Raw genomic sequence first — 19,727 nt, 5'->3', positions numbered from 1 at the left:
AAACTGGGAATTCCACAAATGTTTCAATATATTTTGACAAAAGATTAAGGTAATTCGAAAATCTTAAAACAGATACCCAAAATTTTGAGGTTTATTATCAATAAAAAGAAGAAACTTAAAAAAGAAAAACTAAAAAAGAAAAAAATAAGAAAAAAAAAACTATAAAAGAAAAAAAACTGAAATGAAACTGTATCTATATATCTATATAAATGACGACCAGGACACTCTAAGAGAAATTACAGACTGGGATACCGGGACACAAATGACGACCGGGACACAGGGAATATAAATGACGACCTGGACGCAGGGATACAACTCCAACGGGGACGCCGGGGGCACAGGGGGATATATAGATGACGACGGGGACACAGGGAATGTTCGATTAGCAATCACCATCAACAAAGCTCAAGGGCAATCGTTAGAAAAATGCGGTATAGATATGAATACGAATTGTTTTCCCATGGACAATTATTATGTTGCATGTTCAAGAGTTGGTAAACCTGACAATCTATTTATATGGACAGACAATAGGACAGCGAAGAATGTTGTATATTCGCAAGTTTTACGTAGTTAAATATATATCTATATATATAAAAATAAGTTGTCTGTGTGTGGATCTGTGGATCAGGTGACGTCATGTTTGTCCGCATATGACGTCTGAATTATTTCACACTAATACAAAAGAAGAAAAAAACTAAAAAAGGTAAAAACTACAAAAAAAAACTAAAAAGAAAAAAAAACTAAAAAAGCTGAAAAACTAAAAAAAACTAAAAAAAGGTAAAAATCTAATAACTAAAAAAAAACTGAAAAAAATAAAAAAAGGCAAAAACTACAAAAAAAATAAAAACTAATAAAAAAATAAAAAAGCTAAAAAACTAAAAAAACTCAAAAAAACTAAAAAAAGGTAAAAAACTAAAAAAAACTAAAAACTAAAAAAGAAAAAAAACTAAAAAAAAGGAAAAAACTGAAAAATAAAAGAGAAAAAGAAAACTAAAAAAATATGAATAAATATATATAATGACGACCAGGACATAAGTAAAAAACTAAAAAACTAAAAAAACTAAAAAAATGGTAAAAACTACAAAAAAACTAAAAACTAATAAAAAAACTAAAAAATCTAAAAATCTAAATAAACTAAAAAAGAAAAAAGGAAAAAAATAAAGGAGAAAAACAAAACTAAAAAACGAATGTATATACAGACCGGGACACCGGGATACAAATGACGACCGGGACACAGGGAATATAAATGACGACCGGGACACAGGGACACAACTACAATGGGGACGCCGGGGGGCACAGGGGGATATAAATGACGACCGGGACACCGGGACACAAGGAATATAAATGACGCCTGGGACACTCAAAGAGAAATCACAGACTGGAACACCGGGACACAAATGACGACCGGGACACAGGGAATATAAATGACGACCGGGACACAGGGACATAACTACAAAGGGGACGCCGGGGTGCACAGGGGGATATATAAATGACGATGGCGACTCAGGGAATGGTCGATTAGCAATCACCATCAACAAAGCTCAAGGGCAATCATTAGAATCATGAGGTATAGATCTGAATACGGATTGTTTTCCCATGGACCATTATATGTTGCATGTTCAAGAGTCGGTAAACCTGAAAATCTATTTATATGTACAGACAATGGGACAGCAAAGAATGTTGTATATTCGCAAGTTTTACGTAGTTAAAAACATATATATATATATATATATATATATATATATATATATATATATATATATATATATATATATATATATATATATATATATATATATATATATCTATCTATATTCACAGGTGGGACATAGGGACACAACTACAATGGCGCGTAACTAATATGGCGCGTAACGACTTACGCGCGCGGGGGGGCTTGGGGGGGGCGCGAAGCGCCCCCACCAACTAGGTGTTGGGGTGGCGCGAAGCGCCACCCCAACACAGTATATATATATATATATATTGGGGTATATATATATATATATATATACCCCAACAGCTAGTATATATATATATATATATATATATATATATATATATATATATATATATATATATATATATATATATATATATATATATATATATATATATATATATATATATATATATATATGGTACTTATGTGTTATAGCGACCACACTTTGTTCTTGATCTTTAGTGCAACCGGTTTTTTGTGTCCACTTGGAGATAATCAGCTTAGCATGAGTGAGATAAACTACTATACAGAAATATTTTAATTAAATATTTAATATACATAGGTGATTAGTCTAGGTATTTAATATGATGCGTTCTGGGCGGCCTGCTTTCCGTAATTCTCTGTTGTGGTTTCAATAATATTGCTGCTAAAGTTTTATATTTGCATAATGGTTTAGTATATTTCATTAGGATTAACCTAACTTCTTTGGTGTGATCACAATAACACGTAAGTAGCCTATATATATGTACAATTAGAAAGATTGTGAGCTTCTGAAAAGTTCTGGTTTGGGTATCGAAACAAATGTGGAATCAAGCAGAATTGGAATCTTATACATAAGTGGAATCATGTGCCCAACTTAAAGACACTTGGTATAGCAAATATGGTGAACATCTTGCTTCTTGTTTGAAACCTGAAAACAATAAAATTTAGCTGTTCAAAAAGGCTAACTTTTCTAGGATCTTGTTTATTTTTTGTAGTGACACTTTGTTGGTAAAAGTTCTTTTTTATGATTGGTTCATAATGGTTTTTTTTTGCTGGTCATAAAGCTGGCTATTTCAAAAAGCTCAGCAACATAAACCTTTGATCAGCGTAGCGAAGTAAGAACCATTCTTAACATTACTATTTGAAATTTGGAGATTTTTTTTAATAACATTTATCTTTTATTTTTTTTCAGGATCGAAAAGATAGCCAAAGATATTGTTTTAGACTCCTTTGGCGAACCGATTACAGCCGTATGCATTTTAAAAGGAGGCTACAAGTTTTGTTCAGATCTGCTTGACAAAATCAATGTTGTTAATAGGCTTCAAGCTAAAGGGTCTGCTCCTGTCAAATTGGAATTTGTTCGGATCAAAAGCTATGTGGTATGTCCACACTTGACATCCTTTCTTTTTGTTTTGGAATGTTTTGGGATGGTATTAACCCCGTCTCAGAGAAAAGAGGGTCAAAACATACTAATAGTTTATTTTATACCACACTTTCTCCTTTGCCATCACAGGCACCAAGGGTATCCATGTGCCATCCTCCATACTTCCTTATGCTCAGACGCCTTCTCACTCTGTTTAAGCTATCGGTGGCACCCCTAAAAGACCAAAATTTTTAGAAAAAAGTGGTTTTGACGTTTGTAAAAAAAGGTAGCTCATATATTATGCTTTGGTGAAAATATCAAAACACAAAAAATAAAATATCAAGAAGCATTAATAGAAATGTAACGATGTAGAATGGTTTAACAGAAATAAAAATAGTGACTAAAATATCTAAGACTAGTAACTTATTTCTTGAAAATTAACTTGTTTTGGAAAATAAGATTTAAAAATTAGCTACAGCGTGGGAACTTCTGTATTTGTTTGACACAGGCCTGTCTCTTTTAAATTTTTAGCCTGAATTAATGCTAGTACTAGGAACAGCTCATTTCAGCACCAACTGCACACGCTCCTCAATCTATTTAAAATTTCGCTCATTGCATCCTCCTGTTAATTTCCAAGTTCTTTTCAATAATTTTTTTTACATCTTCCCAACCTGCTGGGGGGGGGACCTGCTTTCTGTTTTGCCCCAGATATATGGCCAAAACACAGAATCTTTGGCAATCTACCATGCGTAGAACGTGACCTAGCCATCTCAGACTTTATTTTATTTTAGATATAAATAGTGGGAGAGAACCACATTTTTACAGCTTATTTGTTTGACATAGGGTCAGTCAGACAAAAAGTTCCCATATTTCAAATCTAGACTTGTTGTCATTACTATGGGCTTTGATATTCTAATCTTAGTTCGAAGAGTGTGAAACTGAGAAAATTCATCCTAAATATTGATTAATTGACTTCTCGTTACCTAGTATCACCCTTTCATCCCCATTCTTTTGCGACTTAGTCCTCTTAACATGAATTTTCAAACACATTCTGGCAGAACCCACGAAACCTCCAAAGTTCTTTGTATTTTTTTTTGTCCAAGACCCTCATATGATCTGCATAATCCGAAGTCCAATAGGGTTTTACTTTCCTATTTAATACCATTCCTGAACTCTTTCCTATTTTTCCTGAGTGCAAGTCTGTCAAAATAATCCATGTAAGAGAGGGTAAGAATCTAGCTGTACTTGGCTCCTGATTTTGGAATTACATACCTCTCTTCCTACCTTAACCACAGCATTGTTATTATTGTAAAATCACTTTAATGGACTTATATAGTATATAAGTCACAAGGATAGGACCTTCAATGAATTTTTTCTATAAACGAGTTAAATGCCTGCTCCTAATCTAGAAAAGTAAGAATTAAAGAGGTGTCATAACTTAGGCACTTCTGAATTATTAATCTTAAGTTAAAAATTTGACTGGCGAATTCTTTCTCACTTGTAAAGCCACCCAGTCCTTCAAAAGCATTATCTAAAGCGTCTCTTATTCTAATAAGTATCATCATGCTTAGTAATTCGCTTAGTAGAAGGCTTCAATTAATGTTTTCCTAATATTACTAGGTACTTCCCCTTATTTTAGTCTTTTTCTAAGCCTCTTCGTCTTATAAACTCCCTTTTCACTCATGCGATTTCGTTCCCTTGGCTTAAGACTTGTTCTAGCCTTTTTCCAAGCTTCTTTGTCTCATAAACCCTCTTTTCACCCATTCTACTTCTATTCCTTGTTTTCTTTCCCTTCCAGTCCCAGGCTTGAGACTTGTTCTAGCCTTTTTTGAAGCCTCTTGTTGGAATTTCTGAACTTTTAAGTTCCTCTAACACCCCCTAGCCTATTCCAAGAGCAAAATTTTTTAACCCGGTGTTTTTAGTGACTTTGACTCTTATCTAGTCTTATCTGACTTACCTCCAAGCTTCCCTAGTCTTTTTTCATGCCTCTTTTATAAGTTCCTAACATCTTTTAGCCTAATCCAAGAAGAAATGTACCTTTCTTGCGCTTTTAGTGTTTCTGCCTTTGTTTAGTACAATCTAAAGTACCTGTGGCATGTTTTAAGCAATTTGAAGAGCGAAAGCCCTTTTCTAGCGTTTTTTTTTTGTTTCACCCGTATTTAGTCCTGTCCGATGTTCCTCTTTCATCTTTTAGGCTATTCCAAGATTAATAGTCATTTTCTGACATTCTTGGTGTGTTCCAATCTTATTTAGTCCCATCCGACAAGCTTTCCGACAAAGAAGTATTTTAAAAGCCATTTTAATCTTAAGACTACTAAATTCCTATAATAACGCACACAGCCCCCTACCATGGTCTAGCATTAAAAGTTTTAAATCATAGCGCGTTGATACTTTTCTGAGCAATCTCAAACTTGAAATAATAGCCCAAGGGGAGGAGGGAAAAAAATTTTAGTATGTGCGTGTTTGGCTTTGTAAAGGCAGACCGTTGTATATGCTAGTTTATTTAATTCATTTTTATTAAGAAAGTTATTTCGGAAAGGCCATATAGCTAAAGAAATCATTATTTCTTTGGAAATTCTAAAAGTGGATGTTTTGATGTAATTAAAACCTAAAGAAACTTAATATGGTTACGTATAATCTGTCTCCTGTAGGATCGTGTAAAGTTTTATATGTTGTTAATTTTATTGATAAAAGTGACGGTGTTGTGTCCAAAAAGTCTTAAGTCAGAATAAACAGTCGAGTGCCATATCTAAAATTTTGACAGCGTAGCCAAAGTTTTCCCGCTAATTAGATGTGAAGAATGGAATAATCCAGAAATAAGCAATAAAAATTCGCCTTGGGCTACAATTAAGAAAATCTTAAGTTCTATTTATGATCATGGTTTGTTGTCAGGTTTTTCAGTAAGTCGTCCTGGAAAAAACACAATTCAATGGTGCGTTAAGCCCCTATGTAATGTTGCAATATTCCCCGTATGTCTCTATGCGCTTTTGTGAAGCCCCTTCCCCCTTGTTCTGATACGATGTTACAGTATTTGGGTATCTATGCGCTTGGGGTACACCTTACTCTCTCTACTATTGACTAAAGAGACATCTATATTAATATTAACTTAAAAAGAACCAGGCAAAAGCAACCACTGTATCCCATGTGTTGCAACCGGAATAAAACCAACTGTATAGACTTTCTGTTTGAAAATCACGAGAAGCTTTGGGTGATTTCCCCCCTAACAACGCATTGCAATCAAAGCCAAAAGAGAGAGAATCAGGAGATCGGTACCAGGGCTACGCAGACTATTGGTCAGCATGTGAAAAATTTTCGTTTGTTAACTTGTAGTAGTACAAGTTGTTTCCGAAAAAATCAATTGTTTACCAATAAAAGACCAATTCATGCCAACGAAGTATGTACACTCAACTAACTTTTATGACATTATTTAATCACATTTGACGTTTAATGACATTATTTTTTCAGAACGAGAAGTCAAGTGGCACTGTTGAAATCATAGATGGTGCTAGTCTAGATGTTAAAGACAAAAACGTGCTTGTTATTGAAGATATTATCGATACAGGAAGAACGATGAAAAAGCTTTTAAATACGTTGACCTCGTACAATCCTAAGCAAGTTCGAGTGGCTTCGTTATTGTTAAAGAGAGGCACTTCATTAACCGGCTATAAACCAGATTGTAAGGTTACATTTAACCTGTTTTTGTGTACCATTTTGCCTTTTTCTTGCTATTTCTGAGGCCACACTGGCTACGCATTACAAAAACGAGGAAAAAGATTCGTAAAGAACAAAAAATGAGGATAAAACAGCCAGTTGAATTATAGAAGAAAAATTTGTAGATATTTGGCAGAAGAAGATAATTTGTAGATATTTTGCAGAAAAAGATAATTTGCAGAAAAATTTGCAGATATTCTGTAGAAAAAGATAATTTGCAGAAAAATTTGCAGATATTTTGCAGAAAAAGATAATTTGCAGAAAAATTTGCAGATATTTTGGTCGAGACCTCTGCTTGATCATCTTCAGTGCAAAAAAAAACAAGACAAAAAATAGAACTAAACTCATTCTACGTAACGGTAAAAGGGTAACTGTATAAAAAATACGATAGTTAATGGTATTTTATATTGTCATTTTACGTAAAGCTCTTCTAAGGCTAATCGGTTACCAGGCACGGTATTAACAGACATAGGTAGCGAAACATGGTTTGATGGACATAATAAATTCGATATTATCTCTATTAAGGATGACCTTTCAGTGGATATGCTTTTTGATTTCAACTCCCTCCCTGAAAACTCACATGAGGCCTTTAATGGGGCAATAAGGGAGGTGTTATCAAACAAAATGAAATTGTGTGGGTTTTCATACATGTGTCGACATAAGGTGGAACAAAAGTTTCAGGCCTTTGGCGTAGCTCCATGGTATTGTTGATTGAAGACCATTTTTCCGATAACCTCTCCCCCAATTGTTGATGGGTCCTCACAATATTGAAACAGCCGCAAGAGCAGGGCATTATTTAAACACCACTACCTAGAATGGGGCTGGTTTTATTCTTGCCGCAGTTGAAAAAGCTCTGTATTTTAGTTGAATCTTTAAAAATGACATTAAGGCTGTGTTTTTCTTAAAATTCTTCCGATTTTTTCATTCAGTTTAGGAGCACAAGGCAGAACAGTGAAAATTTTCTATCAACCACCAAAGGAATGCTATCTGTTGGGGGTTGTGGAGTTGATGCATTTTTTTCTGCCTTTTTTTTTATAATGGATTCAAGTAACGTTATATGATATCCATGCAAAGCAAAATTTTCTTAAGATAGTTGAGTTCTGGGACTACGTGAATTTTTGAGAATTTTCTTAGTGGTAAGGAGATTTTTACTGTTCTACCCTGTATTCCTAAATTGAGTGAAAAACTTGGAAAAATTAAAAAAATATATACCCTTATTGACATTTAAAAAAATTCAAATAATATACAGTTTTGTTTTGATTATCCGAACGGAAAGTCTGTCTATTGTCAAGTGGTTTTAAAATATACGAAATTGAAGTAAAAAAAAAAAAAAAAAAAAAAAAAAAAAAAAAAAAAAAAAAAAAAAAAAAAATGTAGTAAAATAGAATGTGTTTGAGGCTAAATAACTTGAAGAATATAAAACGAAGTTTTTTTTGTAATCCTCATGCGCTTATAATGTAGTTCAAGCCTGAATATATTTTAAGCAGCCAAAGAACATGTCAGACAATAGGCATAGGAAAATAACTTATACTCATAAGTGAGGAGTGGAGTAAAATTAATTAGACTCCCTCCCCAAAGCAAATTTTCAAGTTAACTTGCCCCCTTCCCCCACCCCTCAATAAAATTTTCCTGGAAGTTCCAACTTGATCTCCCGCCATACGGAGAAAAAAGGTACACTTACTTAACTGTGTAAAAAAACTCGTCACTTTTCAATGAAACCTACTCACGGCTTGCCATCTCAAAAATCAGATGTACTTGCCCGCCTGTAGGCTTCAGACATAAAAAAAAAACGAAAAAAATGTATTTTTTTTTGTGCCAATCCGAAAATCAATCGAGTTATAGAAGTACTCAGAAGAAACCGTACTCGATGTATCGGCATCACTATCATTGTCTAGATTAGGCATTGTCTAAATCGGCATTGTCTAGATTAGGCATTGACTAAATCGGCATCATTGTCTAGATTAGGTATTGTCTATATTAGGCGTTGTCTAGATCGGCATCATTGTCTAGATTAGGCATTGGCTTGGTGTTGCGGACACTTATCAATTATATTAAGTGTAAGGCATTTTTACAGAAGTTCTCGCGTTCGCATAGAGATCCGGGTCATAAAATGTTTTTAAACTAACGGTTTTAATGTAATGTAAATTTAAGTTTCAAAAGTGGTTTAAAGAAAAAAGAAAAAGTTAGCATTGATATAACTAGGCAATAAGAAATATACGACTGTTTTAACCTGTGAAAAGGATTCTCAGAATTGGCCGAGGAAAAATATGTTTAATATTTCTTAGCTTTCTTAGAATATCTTAAGCTTTTTTGAAAACCGAGGCTTCTGCACACCTTCCTTTTAATCAAATCAGTATGGTGCTTAGAAGATGGCTAACGAGTGGCCGTCTCCGGAGGGTGTAAAGAGGGAGGCTTTGAATAGATTGGAAGGGAGGAGGAGCGTGCGTAGCTGTGTTGGCCTTAGGCGGCTTGGTGCTCCGGAGAGTGGTTAGTAGTATTAGTAGTGTATATATAATATGACCCGTGATTAAGAGATTTAAATCAGATCTTACTGTTGGGGTATGAAGAATTTGAGTGACGGAACTGATAATTAGGCCGACTAGATACAAAGAATGGAATAATTAGGGAAGGAACTGGGAATAAATAAGGAACTGGGAAAGATAAGGAATAGATAAGGAGGGAACTGGGAAGACAACCATGAATCCAAAGAAAAGAGAAGGATGCGAAGGAAAGAGTATAAAGATTGTCAGCTTCCAGTAATTGTTTAGATGCTGAATGACCTGTTTTCTGTTTAAGATTTATGATCATATTAAACATTCAAATAACTGGGCAATTAGAATCCCTCAACGGAATAAAATTGTGAAAGAGGATTTTGAGAATTGGCTTAGGAAACAAATGTCACATAATATACAAAATATATTTGCATAGTAAAAATATCTACTTTCGTTAGAGGGGGGGGGGAAATACTGAGATAAGTTTCATTTTTGGCCCAATCATGCCTAACTTTCTGCATCCTGAACAGCTATTGTAGAATTGTGATGTGTACTTATCGTTAATAAATAGAATTCATTATGGTAATTGGGAAAATGTAGAAACAGTATGCCGAATTTAAGTTTTAATACCTAACCCTCATCCCTGGGCATATATTTAGAAAATTGTGCTGCGATTATCTTTTGAACAGAAAGGACAACCCTATGAAGATTGAGAACAGCTTAAAAATTGAAGGTTGTTCCTATGATTTGCTAGTTTTGGAAACCATCGGCTTTTCAGTTTTATTGGAATGCACAAAAAAAGTTTAAAATTTCTTTGGAAAAGGAGGGATAGACCTGACAGAAGGACTTAAAAAATAATTTTTTACAAATATTTTGATCCAAGTTTCTGCTCAAAATGTTAGAAATTTTTTCACTTTCATTTTATTTATCTCAAACGGTTCGTGGTAACGAACTGTGGTAAGGAGCCACCCGGCTCAATAGTAAACGAAACTCTAAAAACGAAATTTTGATGCCAAAAGATGCATGAAAAGAATCGAATTTTTATGCTGTTTTTAAATATGTAAGTTTCATCAAATTTAGTCTGTGTCATCAAAAGTTACGAGCCTGAGAAAATTTGCCTTATTTTGGAAAATAGGGGGAAACACCCCCTAAAAGTCATAGAACTTAACAAAAATCACACCATCGCATTCAGCGTATCAGAGAACCCTATATCAAAAATTTTAAGGTCCTATCTACAAAAATGTGGAATTTCATATTTTTTGCCATAAGACAGATCACGGGTGCGTGGTTATTTTTATTATTTTTTTTCCCAGGGATCATCGATAATTTTACTCTTTGCCACAATTCTAATTTTTAAAACAATTAGAATCTTTAGTGTAAAGAGCGAGGCGTTGAGGAGGGGACAACCCATTTCATATACGGAGTAATTTCTGTTCGTTTTAAGTTTTGATGTCGCTCCTTACTTTCAGTTAAAAAAAACTAATTTTTCTATCTAAGTTTTGCTTTAAAAGTCGTTCCTGGATCTTCTTTTTCTATTTCACAGAAAGATGAAATTCTATTCCAAAACTATGACTTTCTCCTTCGTTTTTTTATTTCTGGAAAATATGCTGTAGCATGCGTATTAGCCTGCCACACCTCCTTTTCGATGAAAGCAGTTGGAGCGATATACATATCGCTATAATTCCACTTTAAACGCATACATAAAGGTATGCGTATTTTTTTGTATATATGTATATATATATATATATATTATATATATATATATATATATATATGTATATATATATATATATATATATATGTATATATATATATATATATATATATATATATATATATATATATATATATATATATATATATATATATATATATATATATATAAAATTCTCTTTACAAAAAATGTTTATTTTTCTTTAGTTTGAATGTTTACATTTAATTTTGGAGTGAAATTCCATAGAGGTTATAACTTTGAATCCCAGGGTCTCCGAAATTATCGAGGTTTCCACTTACTGACAAAAAAAGGCAGCAAGTTTTTGGCCATTCTTTGTTCTACTGTTTGCTCCTTTTTAGAGCAATCGGTAAGGACAGGGGTGCTGAATGTAGAAATGAGTATCACAAAGCGATGTTCAAACAGAGTCTTAATACTTTTTGCTGGTTTTCTGGTAATTTTAATCCACTAGTTTCCCAGTAAAAATGTGTTTATAGTTATTTCTGTTCCTTCGTAGCAATAATAATTTGCGACTATTGGTGCAAACAGCTACTATTTAGGAGTTGTTGATGATGCGTTTCGGATGATTTTCCTGATGCTGGCTCTGAAATAAAAAAAAATTAACGTTTGGGTCACGTTTTGCAATTTTTCTGGGTATAGTCTTTTGGAATATCAATGTAGGGGTTATTTTACCCCATCTCTCCTCTATCCCTCCTGTGTGCGTGTGTGAGACGATTCGTATTGCCTACTCCAAGAGCAAACCGTTCGCCAATTCGTTCGTTCATTTTTACATGTCAGTGTTTAATAAGTTATAGTCTCGTGTTTTTCTTCTTGTAAATACTAGTGCTATTTAGTTAAAATTTTTATTCTAGACTATGATTGCTTATATTATTTTTGACACCCGGAAAAATGGGAATTTTCTAAGAATAAAAATGATAGTGCATTTTGATGATGACTAAAGAAAGCTGTTTGAAGATTATTAAATGCTTTTATTTTTATATAGACATATTTCTAATAGAATTATTTTTCTCCCTTAGATTGTGGTTTCGAGATACCTGACAAATTTGTGGTTGGTTATGCATTGGATTACAACGAATATTTCCGTGACCTAAATGTGAGTGTTCAATTTAGAGTTTATCAAATTCATTTACTTTCTGTCTAGTCTGTCTAGTTTTACTTTTTTCTTTGCCTTTTTTGTTTCTTTCCCTTTTTTTGTTTGTTTACTGTGTTTTTTCTTCTTTGCTCTTTTTTGCATCTTAATTTTATTTTTAAATGTTAAGACATTAGGAAGACATGGCAAGTAATCAATTCTGTTATCAGGCCATCTTTTCTGCCTCCTTCTGTCCCTTCAAGTGTCGTGATTGACGGGAAAAATGTAGAGGGTGAGCTAAAAGTTCAAGATGCGTTTACTTCCTATTTTGCTAATATCGGCAAAACTACAGCCTCTTCTGTAAGTCCTTCTTCTTCTCTACCTGATTTTAGGTCTTATCTAGGACCACCTTGTCCTAAATCAATGGCATTGGAACCTGTCTCTGAAGCTGAAATAGCCAGAATTGTCAATTGTTTGAGGGGTTCTTCATCCTCTGGCCCAGACCGTATTCCGACTAAGGTTGTCAAGTTCATTCTTCCTGTCATTGTGTGTGCCCTCACGAGACTTGTCAATCTTTCTTTTGAAAATGGTGTCTTCCCAAGTGCTCTAAAGCGTGCTCGTGTTATCATCCTTTTTAAAGGTGGATCAAGGAATGATCCTGCAAATTATCGTCCCATATCTCTTTTATCAGTGTTTAGTAAAATTTTTGAAAAAGCTATGCTTTCTCGACTTCTTGATTTTCTTAATTCTAAACTCTTTTTTCATGATTTTCAGTTTGGTTTTAGGGCCAAACATTCAACTGAGCATGCATGTGCAACTCTCTTGAATTATTTAAATTCAGCTCTTGACTCTGGTTTGATACCTGCTGCTCTTTTTCTTGATGTTCGAAAAGCGTTTGACTCATTAACACACAAGATTCTTCTTCTGAAAATGTCCCATATTGGAATAAGAGGGAATGCTTATTCATGGTTTCTATCATATTTATCTGGTCGAGTCATCTCGGTTCATCCGGACTTTTCTAATCCTTCTGGAATAGAGTTTGGTGTTCCACAAGGATCTGTCATTGGGCCGATACTCTTTTTAATCTACGTCAATGACCTGATTAATGCGGTTAAAAATTTAAAACCTACCATTTGCTGTTGTCTTTGTCAACCAGTATCCGTTACTAGCTGTGACAAGAGTTTGTCCTTACCGGATACACTTATTGCTTTTGCTGATGACAGTACTCTTGGCACAACTGGTAGAACTGAGTCTGATCTTCGTTCTAGGATGATAGCCCTTTTTGAAAAAGTTATCCAGTGGTTTGATGTAAATTATCTTGCCTTAAATGTCGAAAAGTCATGTTTTCTCATTTTCTCCAGAGTCTCAAAGGCTTGCCCTGATTTAAATGAAATAAATGTATCAAGAGGTTCTCTAAGTAGACCTAAGGATCGTTACGTTCGATTCCTAGGCATCTTGCTTGACGAAAATCTTTCGTTCAAGTATCATATTGACCTGATTAAAATGAAAGTCTCCAGGAGTCTTGGAATCCTTAGAAAGCTCAAATATATATTTCCAGGGTCGATTCTTAGACTCTTGTTCTGCAGCCTAGTTCAGTCTTATGTTTCATATTGTTCTGTTATTTGGATGTCAACTTTTCCCTCGTCTCTGAAGCCACTTTCAAAACTTTATGATAAAGCAAGGACTCTTATTCAGGAAACTAACCGTTTTTCACTTAAACCCTTGCTTGATTTGAAATCTCTCTATTTTCTTTCTTGTTCTTCTTTCGTTTTTTTACAGTTGCACGGCCATCTTCCTGCTGTCCTATGTAATAATATATCTTTTGTTTCTGATCAATCGACTTATCATCTCCGCAGTTCCAACAATTTACTGGTTCTTCACACACCGTCAGTGAGGTCTGACTTCAACCCTCTGACAGCTTGCAACAGGATCTGGAACACGCTCCCAGAGTTCGTAGGAAGCTGCCACTCGTTTGGTATGTTCAAAAATTATGTTAGAGATTTTCTAGCTAGTAAATAATTTTGTTTGTTTTTTTTTTTTTTCTTTTTTTGTCTTTATTTTTTATTCCGGTTTCCCTTGGAGTTGATGTCTCTGGATTGAGTTGGGTATTTAATTGAGTTGGTGAAATCATGTGCTACTCCCTGCCTTGCTTGTCATTTTTTTTTGGAGATTATTAAGGTGGGCGACTCAATTTTTGGTTTTTGTTTATATTTTTTGTTGTTGGTATTTTTTTCTCCCCTGTTCTTTCCCGGCCATGGAGCCTTATGGGGGAGATTGTCTTGAAGTAATTTTTTTGTTTATGGATTTTAATGTTAAATAAAGAACTCAGAACTCAGAATTGTAAGGATGGAATTTGTACGTATTTTAGGATTGCAGATATTCTGGGAGACTGAAAAACCTCTCTTGAGATTTTTCAGTTTATAACCCTTTGAGTAGTGTAAGATCACGTTGTTCTAAGAAATTTAGGAGGTGTTAGGTGCTCCAAAGATCCTATGAAAATCTCAGCTTGATTATTATACCTCCTGTGCCAGAACCATTATTTAGTTTGCATCTCTTCTTTGGCTGGAGTACCAAATACTACAGTTTTTAGTAAAATCTTAACTATTTTCTGCGTTACTTCGTACCACTAATAGTTTCATTCCTCCATCTATTACTGTTAGGCTATCTGGGAAACCAAAGCAAAAATTGAGCGAGCCAAATCTTACACTTTAATCTTTGATAAAGTAAAAGAAAGAAAGGACACTTGAAGAACAGTTATATCAAAGAAAGGAACATAAAATACACCACACAAAAAAACATACTCAAAATTCAGTTTCTGACGAGACTTTGGCTATTGACAAAAAAGGAGGGAATAGGATTTTGATGATTTCACTAATTAAGGTAGGTGATTCCAAGCGGAAATACTTCGGTAGATGGAACCAAACTGGGATTGGACTGTATGGTTTTTTTGGCAGATCAAAATTTAGGACTGTGGAACGGAGTTGACGATTTGAGTGACGGTGAGAACACAGGATGTACAGTGTTATTGTTTGTGAGAGGCTGCTCTAAACCGTATTACCGTACAGATATATATATATATATATATATATATATATATATATATATATATATATATATATATATATATATATATATATATATATATATATATATATAACAACTATGTTTATAACCCTATGTGGAAGCAACCACATTTGAAGAAGAAAAACCAATTAAGTAGAGATGTAACAATAAATTTAGAAACGGATTCAAAAAAGGCAAATTAAATTAAGTCCTTAAAGCATTTTGATGATTTCTTCTCAGACATTAATACTGACGAAGACCATACTGCCCTTTCATAAAAACAGACAAGAGAAGATAACGAGTGAATTTGTGAAGACTGTGAATAACATAAGAGGATGTTTAGGCTATACATGCAACAGCCGTCGTCAGCGAAATATAAAACAAATTAAAATAAACCAATCATACTTTACTAAACACGATTTTGAAAGAGTCTCAGCTTCATCGCCTCTCAAGGGTTAAGCAAAGACTTAGGTTCAGCCTTGTCCTCTAAGATAATCTCTTTGACTGAAGTGCTAAAAGCTCATATAGCTTTGTTAATATACTTGTTAAGAATGTTAATTCAGAGTATATGAGCTTTAAATTCTGATAACAATGTTTCAAACACAGAGTGCTTACTGACTTGTTTCGACGCAGAACTTTGTCGATTATTCTTTTTCTGACTCCCTCAAAGGACGTTATTAATATAAACGTTGTCGGCGTTAGGACAGCTTTGGGACCCTATTTCAAGCATCAAGGACATTAAAATGAAAATACTTTTTATTCCTTGAACCCACGTTATGTCAGTTCACTCCTGAAAACCGCGAAATTTTAAGAGTGTTTGTTTTGCTTTTTTCATATTATTCAGCTTTCTGAGCATTATTACATTTTGTTATTGTTGCCACATTGAACCGTAAAGATAATTATACAAAACTAATGATTTTAACGAACGAAACGATTTTAACGAACTAATAACGAAAGTTTGGCAACGCCTTTCGTCAACTAAAAACTCAAACACCAACAATCTGTTGATTCCTAAATATCTTCAAATTAAAGCTACATCCTCTGAAGCCGTTGGATGCCACTTGTATTTGGCTCATTTTTTCACTGATTTTTTTTTACACACGTCTCCTTTTTAAAAAGTTGGTGCCGGCTGCAACCAAAAACTGCATAACTGTATTCCGATGTTTTTTTTTATTAAAATTCTGTTTCTGACTTCCCTAATTTTTTATATATATGGTTTTGTAAGTTTTCTAACAGTTCATGATAACGAACTGTAGTCAGCAACTACCCGGCTTAATAGTAACCAAACCTCTAAAAAACGGAATTTTGATACCAGTAGTTTCATCAAAAGAATTGCATTTTAATGCTGATTCTAAATATATATGTTTCATCAAGTTTGGTCTTATCCATCAAAAGTTGCGAGCCTGAGAAAACTTGCCTTATTTTAGAAAATAGGGGAAACACCCCCTAAAAGTAATACAATCTTAACGATCACACCATCAGATTCGGCGTATCAGTGAACCGTATTGTAGAAGTTTCAAGCTCCTATCTGCAAAAATTGTGAATTTTGCATTTTTTGCCAGAAGACAGATCACGAGTGCGTGTTCATTCGTTTTTTTCGTTTTTTCCCGGTGATCGTATCGGTGATCGTATCGACTCAGTTGTCCCAGAATGTCGCGAGAGGGCTCATTCTAACGGAAATTAAAGTTCTAGTGCCCTTTTTAAGTGATCAAAAAATTGGAGGGCACCTAGGCCCCCTCCCACGCTTATTTTTCCCCAAAGTCACCGGATCAAAATTCTGAGATAGCCATTTATTCACCATAGTCGAAAAACCTAATAACTATGTCTTTGGGAACGACTTACTCCCCCACAGTACCCGTGGGAGGGGCTGAAAGTTACAAACTTTAACCGTTGTTTTCATATGCTAATGGCTATTGGGAAGTGTACAAACGTTTTCAGGGGGATTTTTTTGATTAGGGGGGGAAAAGTTGAGAGGGGAGGGGGTAGGTTGGATAATCTTTCCTTGGAGAAATTTTTCATGGGGGAAGAGAATTTCAATGAAGGGGGCGCAGGACTTTCTAGCATTATTTAAAAAACAATGAAAAAATAAATATGAAAAGTTTTTTTCAACTGAAAGTAAGGAGCAGCATTGAAACTTAAAACGAACAGGAATTATTACGCATATGAGGGGTTAACTCCTCGTAATACCTCGCTCTTTACGCTAAGGTATTTTTAGTAATTTCAACTATTTATTCTACGGCCTTTGTGATTCAGGGGTCATTCTTAAGGAATTGGGACAAAATTCAAGTTTTAGTGTAAAGAGCGAGGTATTGACGAGGGGGTGAACCCCCTCATATACGTAATAAAAACATGCGAATATAGAAGTTTGTTACGTAAGTTAATTCGTAAGTTACGTATATTTTTTACTAATGAAAACGTTCGTTAAAAATTAAAAGTTCTAGTTGCGTTTTTAAGTAATCAAAAAATTGGAGGGCAACTAGGCCTCCTCCCCCACTCCTTTTTTCTCAAAATTTTCCGATTAAAACTATGAGAAAGCCATTTAGTCAAAAAAAACTAATATGCAAATTTCGTTTCAGTTATTTATGTGCGGAGAGCCAAAATCAAAACATGCATTAATTAAAAACGTTCAGAAATTCCTCCTCAACGCCCCGCTCTTTACGCAAAAGTTTTTTTTTACGTTTTTAAAAAGTAGAGTTAAGAGAAAGAGTCAAACTATAGCGTAAAGAGTGGGGCGTCGAGGAGGAAAAGTCCCTTTTATATACGGCAAAGTTTTAATGTCGCTCCTTACTTTCTGTTAATTTTTTTTTTATTTAATCACTTAATAGCTCCAACAGTAAGCTTTAAATTTTCACTTTAAAAAAAATGGACTTGTCTACTAAAAGGTTTTCTACCAGCTCAATAATAAGTTGTTTGTAATTTTTTGCTAACAACTTGGCTTTACTAGGGAATTATGGAGTTTTTTTCTAGATTTGTAGAAGCAATTAACTTATAATTGGTTACTGGAATAAACGAAAACTTATTGGTAAAAAAAAAATATTAGAAGGATCATATTATAAAGATAGATATTATAAGGAAATTTAACATCTAAATCATCGGCGGAACTACAGTTTTATAGGGAAAAAAATATTTTATGCATTTAGTTCTTCACGGAAGACCAAGTCTATTTTTTTCTTCCAAGTTTTTTTCTAGATTTGTAGAATCATAAAGAAAAGAAGGGAACAAATCAAAATTCGGAATCAAGGTAATTACAGTAGGTCTAGGAAATCCACAGTCACCTGTTATGAAAATGCTTGTAATTACTTATATTACTTGTGGCGTTAATTACTGAATTGCTTAGGGTTTTACTTACCTACCTATTTACTTAAGTAGTGCTCATATTGCTGCAGTAAGTGTTCTTACTTTATAAGACAGGAATTGTGCTTATATTAGACCTTAGTGCCTTCAGAGACACACAGGGCGTAAGTGAGTAGCCTCCAATCTTGCCTCAAGTATGTCGCTGCATATATGTCCTCCAATTCTTAGATGAGGCTCCTCTGAAGGGTTTTTCTGTCACGTTCGTGCGTGCTACGGAGCGTGGTCTTTAGCCATTATGGTGACAGGTGCTTTCTGGGTGCTAGTGGAGCAGTATTCTTGGAAGTCTGTGGTCTGGCACGTGGAAAATACGTCCAAGATATCACCGTCTTCTTTGTCTTACAACGGAGGTGACGTCTGTTTTCCATATACGGGTACGAATATTGCCGTTGCTGACGTGTTGACTCCTCCTTCGGATCTGGCGGAGACAATTATTCTCAGAGACAATTATGAGCTTCTCCTGTTCTGCAGTCACTCTTATGCATTCTATTGAGTAACGCCAAACTGACAGAACAATGCTCTAGAACAGCCTGAGTTTCAGCTTCTTTGAGTATACTGTAGATTTCCAGACTGGTAGAAGTCCAGTCTGGTTGACGGTATTTCCTGGTTAAGAATTGTCCTTCACAATGTATAAATATAATTTTTTTTTTAATGACAAATAAAAATCCTATACGCGTCTTTTCTCCTATCCTATGTCTTTTTTTGTGTTACTTCTTCTTATAATATTCTATTCGTGCTTATTTTATTCCCAAAATACAAAATTAGAGGTTTGCTTTTCTTTTCAGCACATTTGCGTGATCAACGAGAATGGGATCAAGAAATACAGCGTCTGACTAGTTTGAAAATTTCAATGTGAAGTCCTTGTATATCTGGATGCCAAATTTGTTAATTTTCTATTATCGAAATATATACAACATGGATGCACCATGCAAAGAAACGATCATCATTTTAAATCCCCTCTCTTCGGCAGTCTTTTCCCTTAGTTTTAAATACTTTGAAATAGCTTCCATTTTAATCTGTATTTAATATTGAAAAATTTGGGACCTATGGGTCCCAAATTTTGGACAAGCTGTGCATATCCCACCCCTAACACCCCATTCTGCTCAAAGCTTCATTCCTCACTCCTTCTAATGACGTTTCAGTTTTATTCAAATCTCCTCTTATGACTTATTCCCACCCCATATGGACACGATGTACTTTTCGTTTCGGCCCAGATGGCTGGTAAAAATGACTGGTTTTCGGTAATA

General features: G+C 34.4%; 1 protein-coding gene across 3 annotated transcripts in view; it reads left to right on the top strand.

Annotated features, from left to right (window-relative positions):
- The window catches only part of LOC136026390 (hypoxanthine-guanine phosphoribosyltransferase-like), a 66,152-nt gene extending 46,735 nt beyond the window's left edge, over positions 1-19,417 (top strand). For all 3 annotated transcript variants that reach the window (XM_065702955.1, XM_065702964.1, XM_065702948.1), the window contains exons 4-7: positions 2,892-3,078; positions 6,528-6,738; positions 12,014-12,090; positions 19,266-19,417. In XM_065702955.1, coding sequence (XP_065559027.1) covers positions 2,892-3,078; positions 6,528-6,738; positions 12,014-12,090; positions 19,266-19,313 — 523 coding nt within the window. In that variant the 3' untranslated portion in view covers positions 19,314-19,417. The remainder of the gene's footprint in view (positions 1-2,891; positions 3,079-6,527; positions 6,739-12,013; positions 12,091-19,265) is intronic.
- The last annotated feature ends 310 nt before the right edge of the window (positions 19,418-19,727 follow it).

This window comes from Artemia franciscana, chromosome 1 (assembly GCF_032884065.1).
Source record: "Artemia franciscana chromosome 1, ASM3288406v1, whole genome shotgun sequence".
In the NCBI taxonomy this organism is placed as follows: Eukaryota; Metazoa; Arthropoda; class Branchiopoda; order Anostraca; family Artemiidae; genus Artemia; species Artemia franciscana.
Note: the sequence above shows the minus strand (reverse complement) of the source record. Positions and strands in the feature narration are given on the sequence as shown.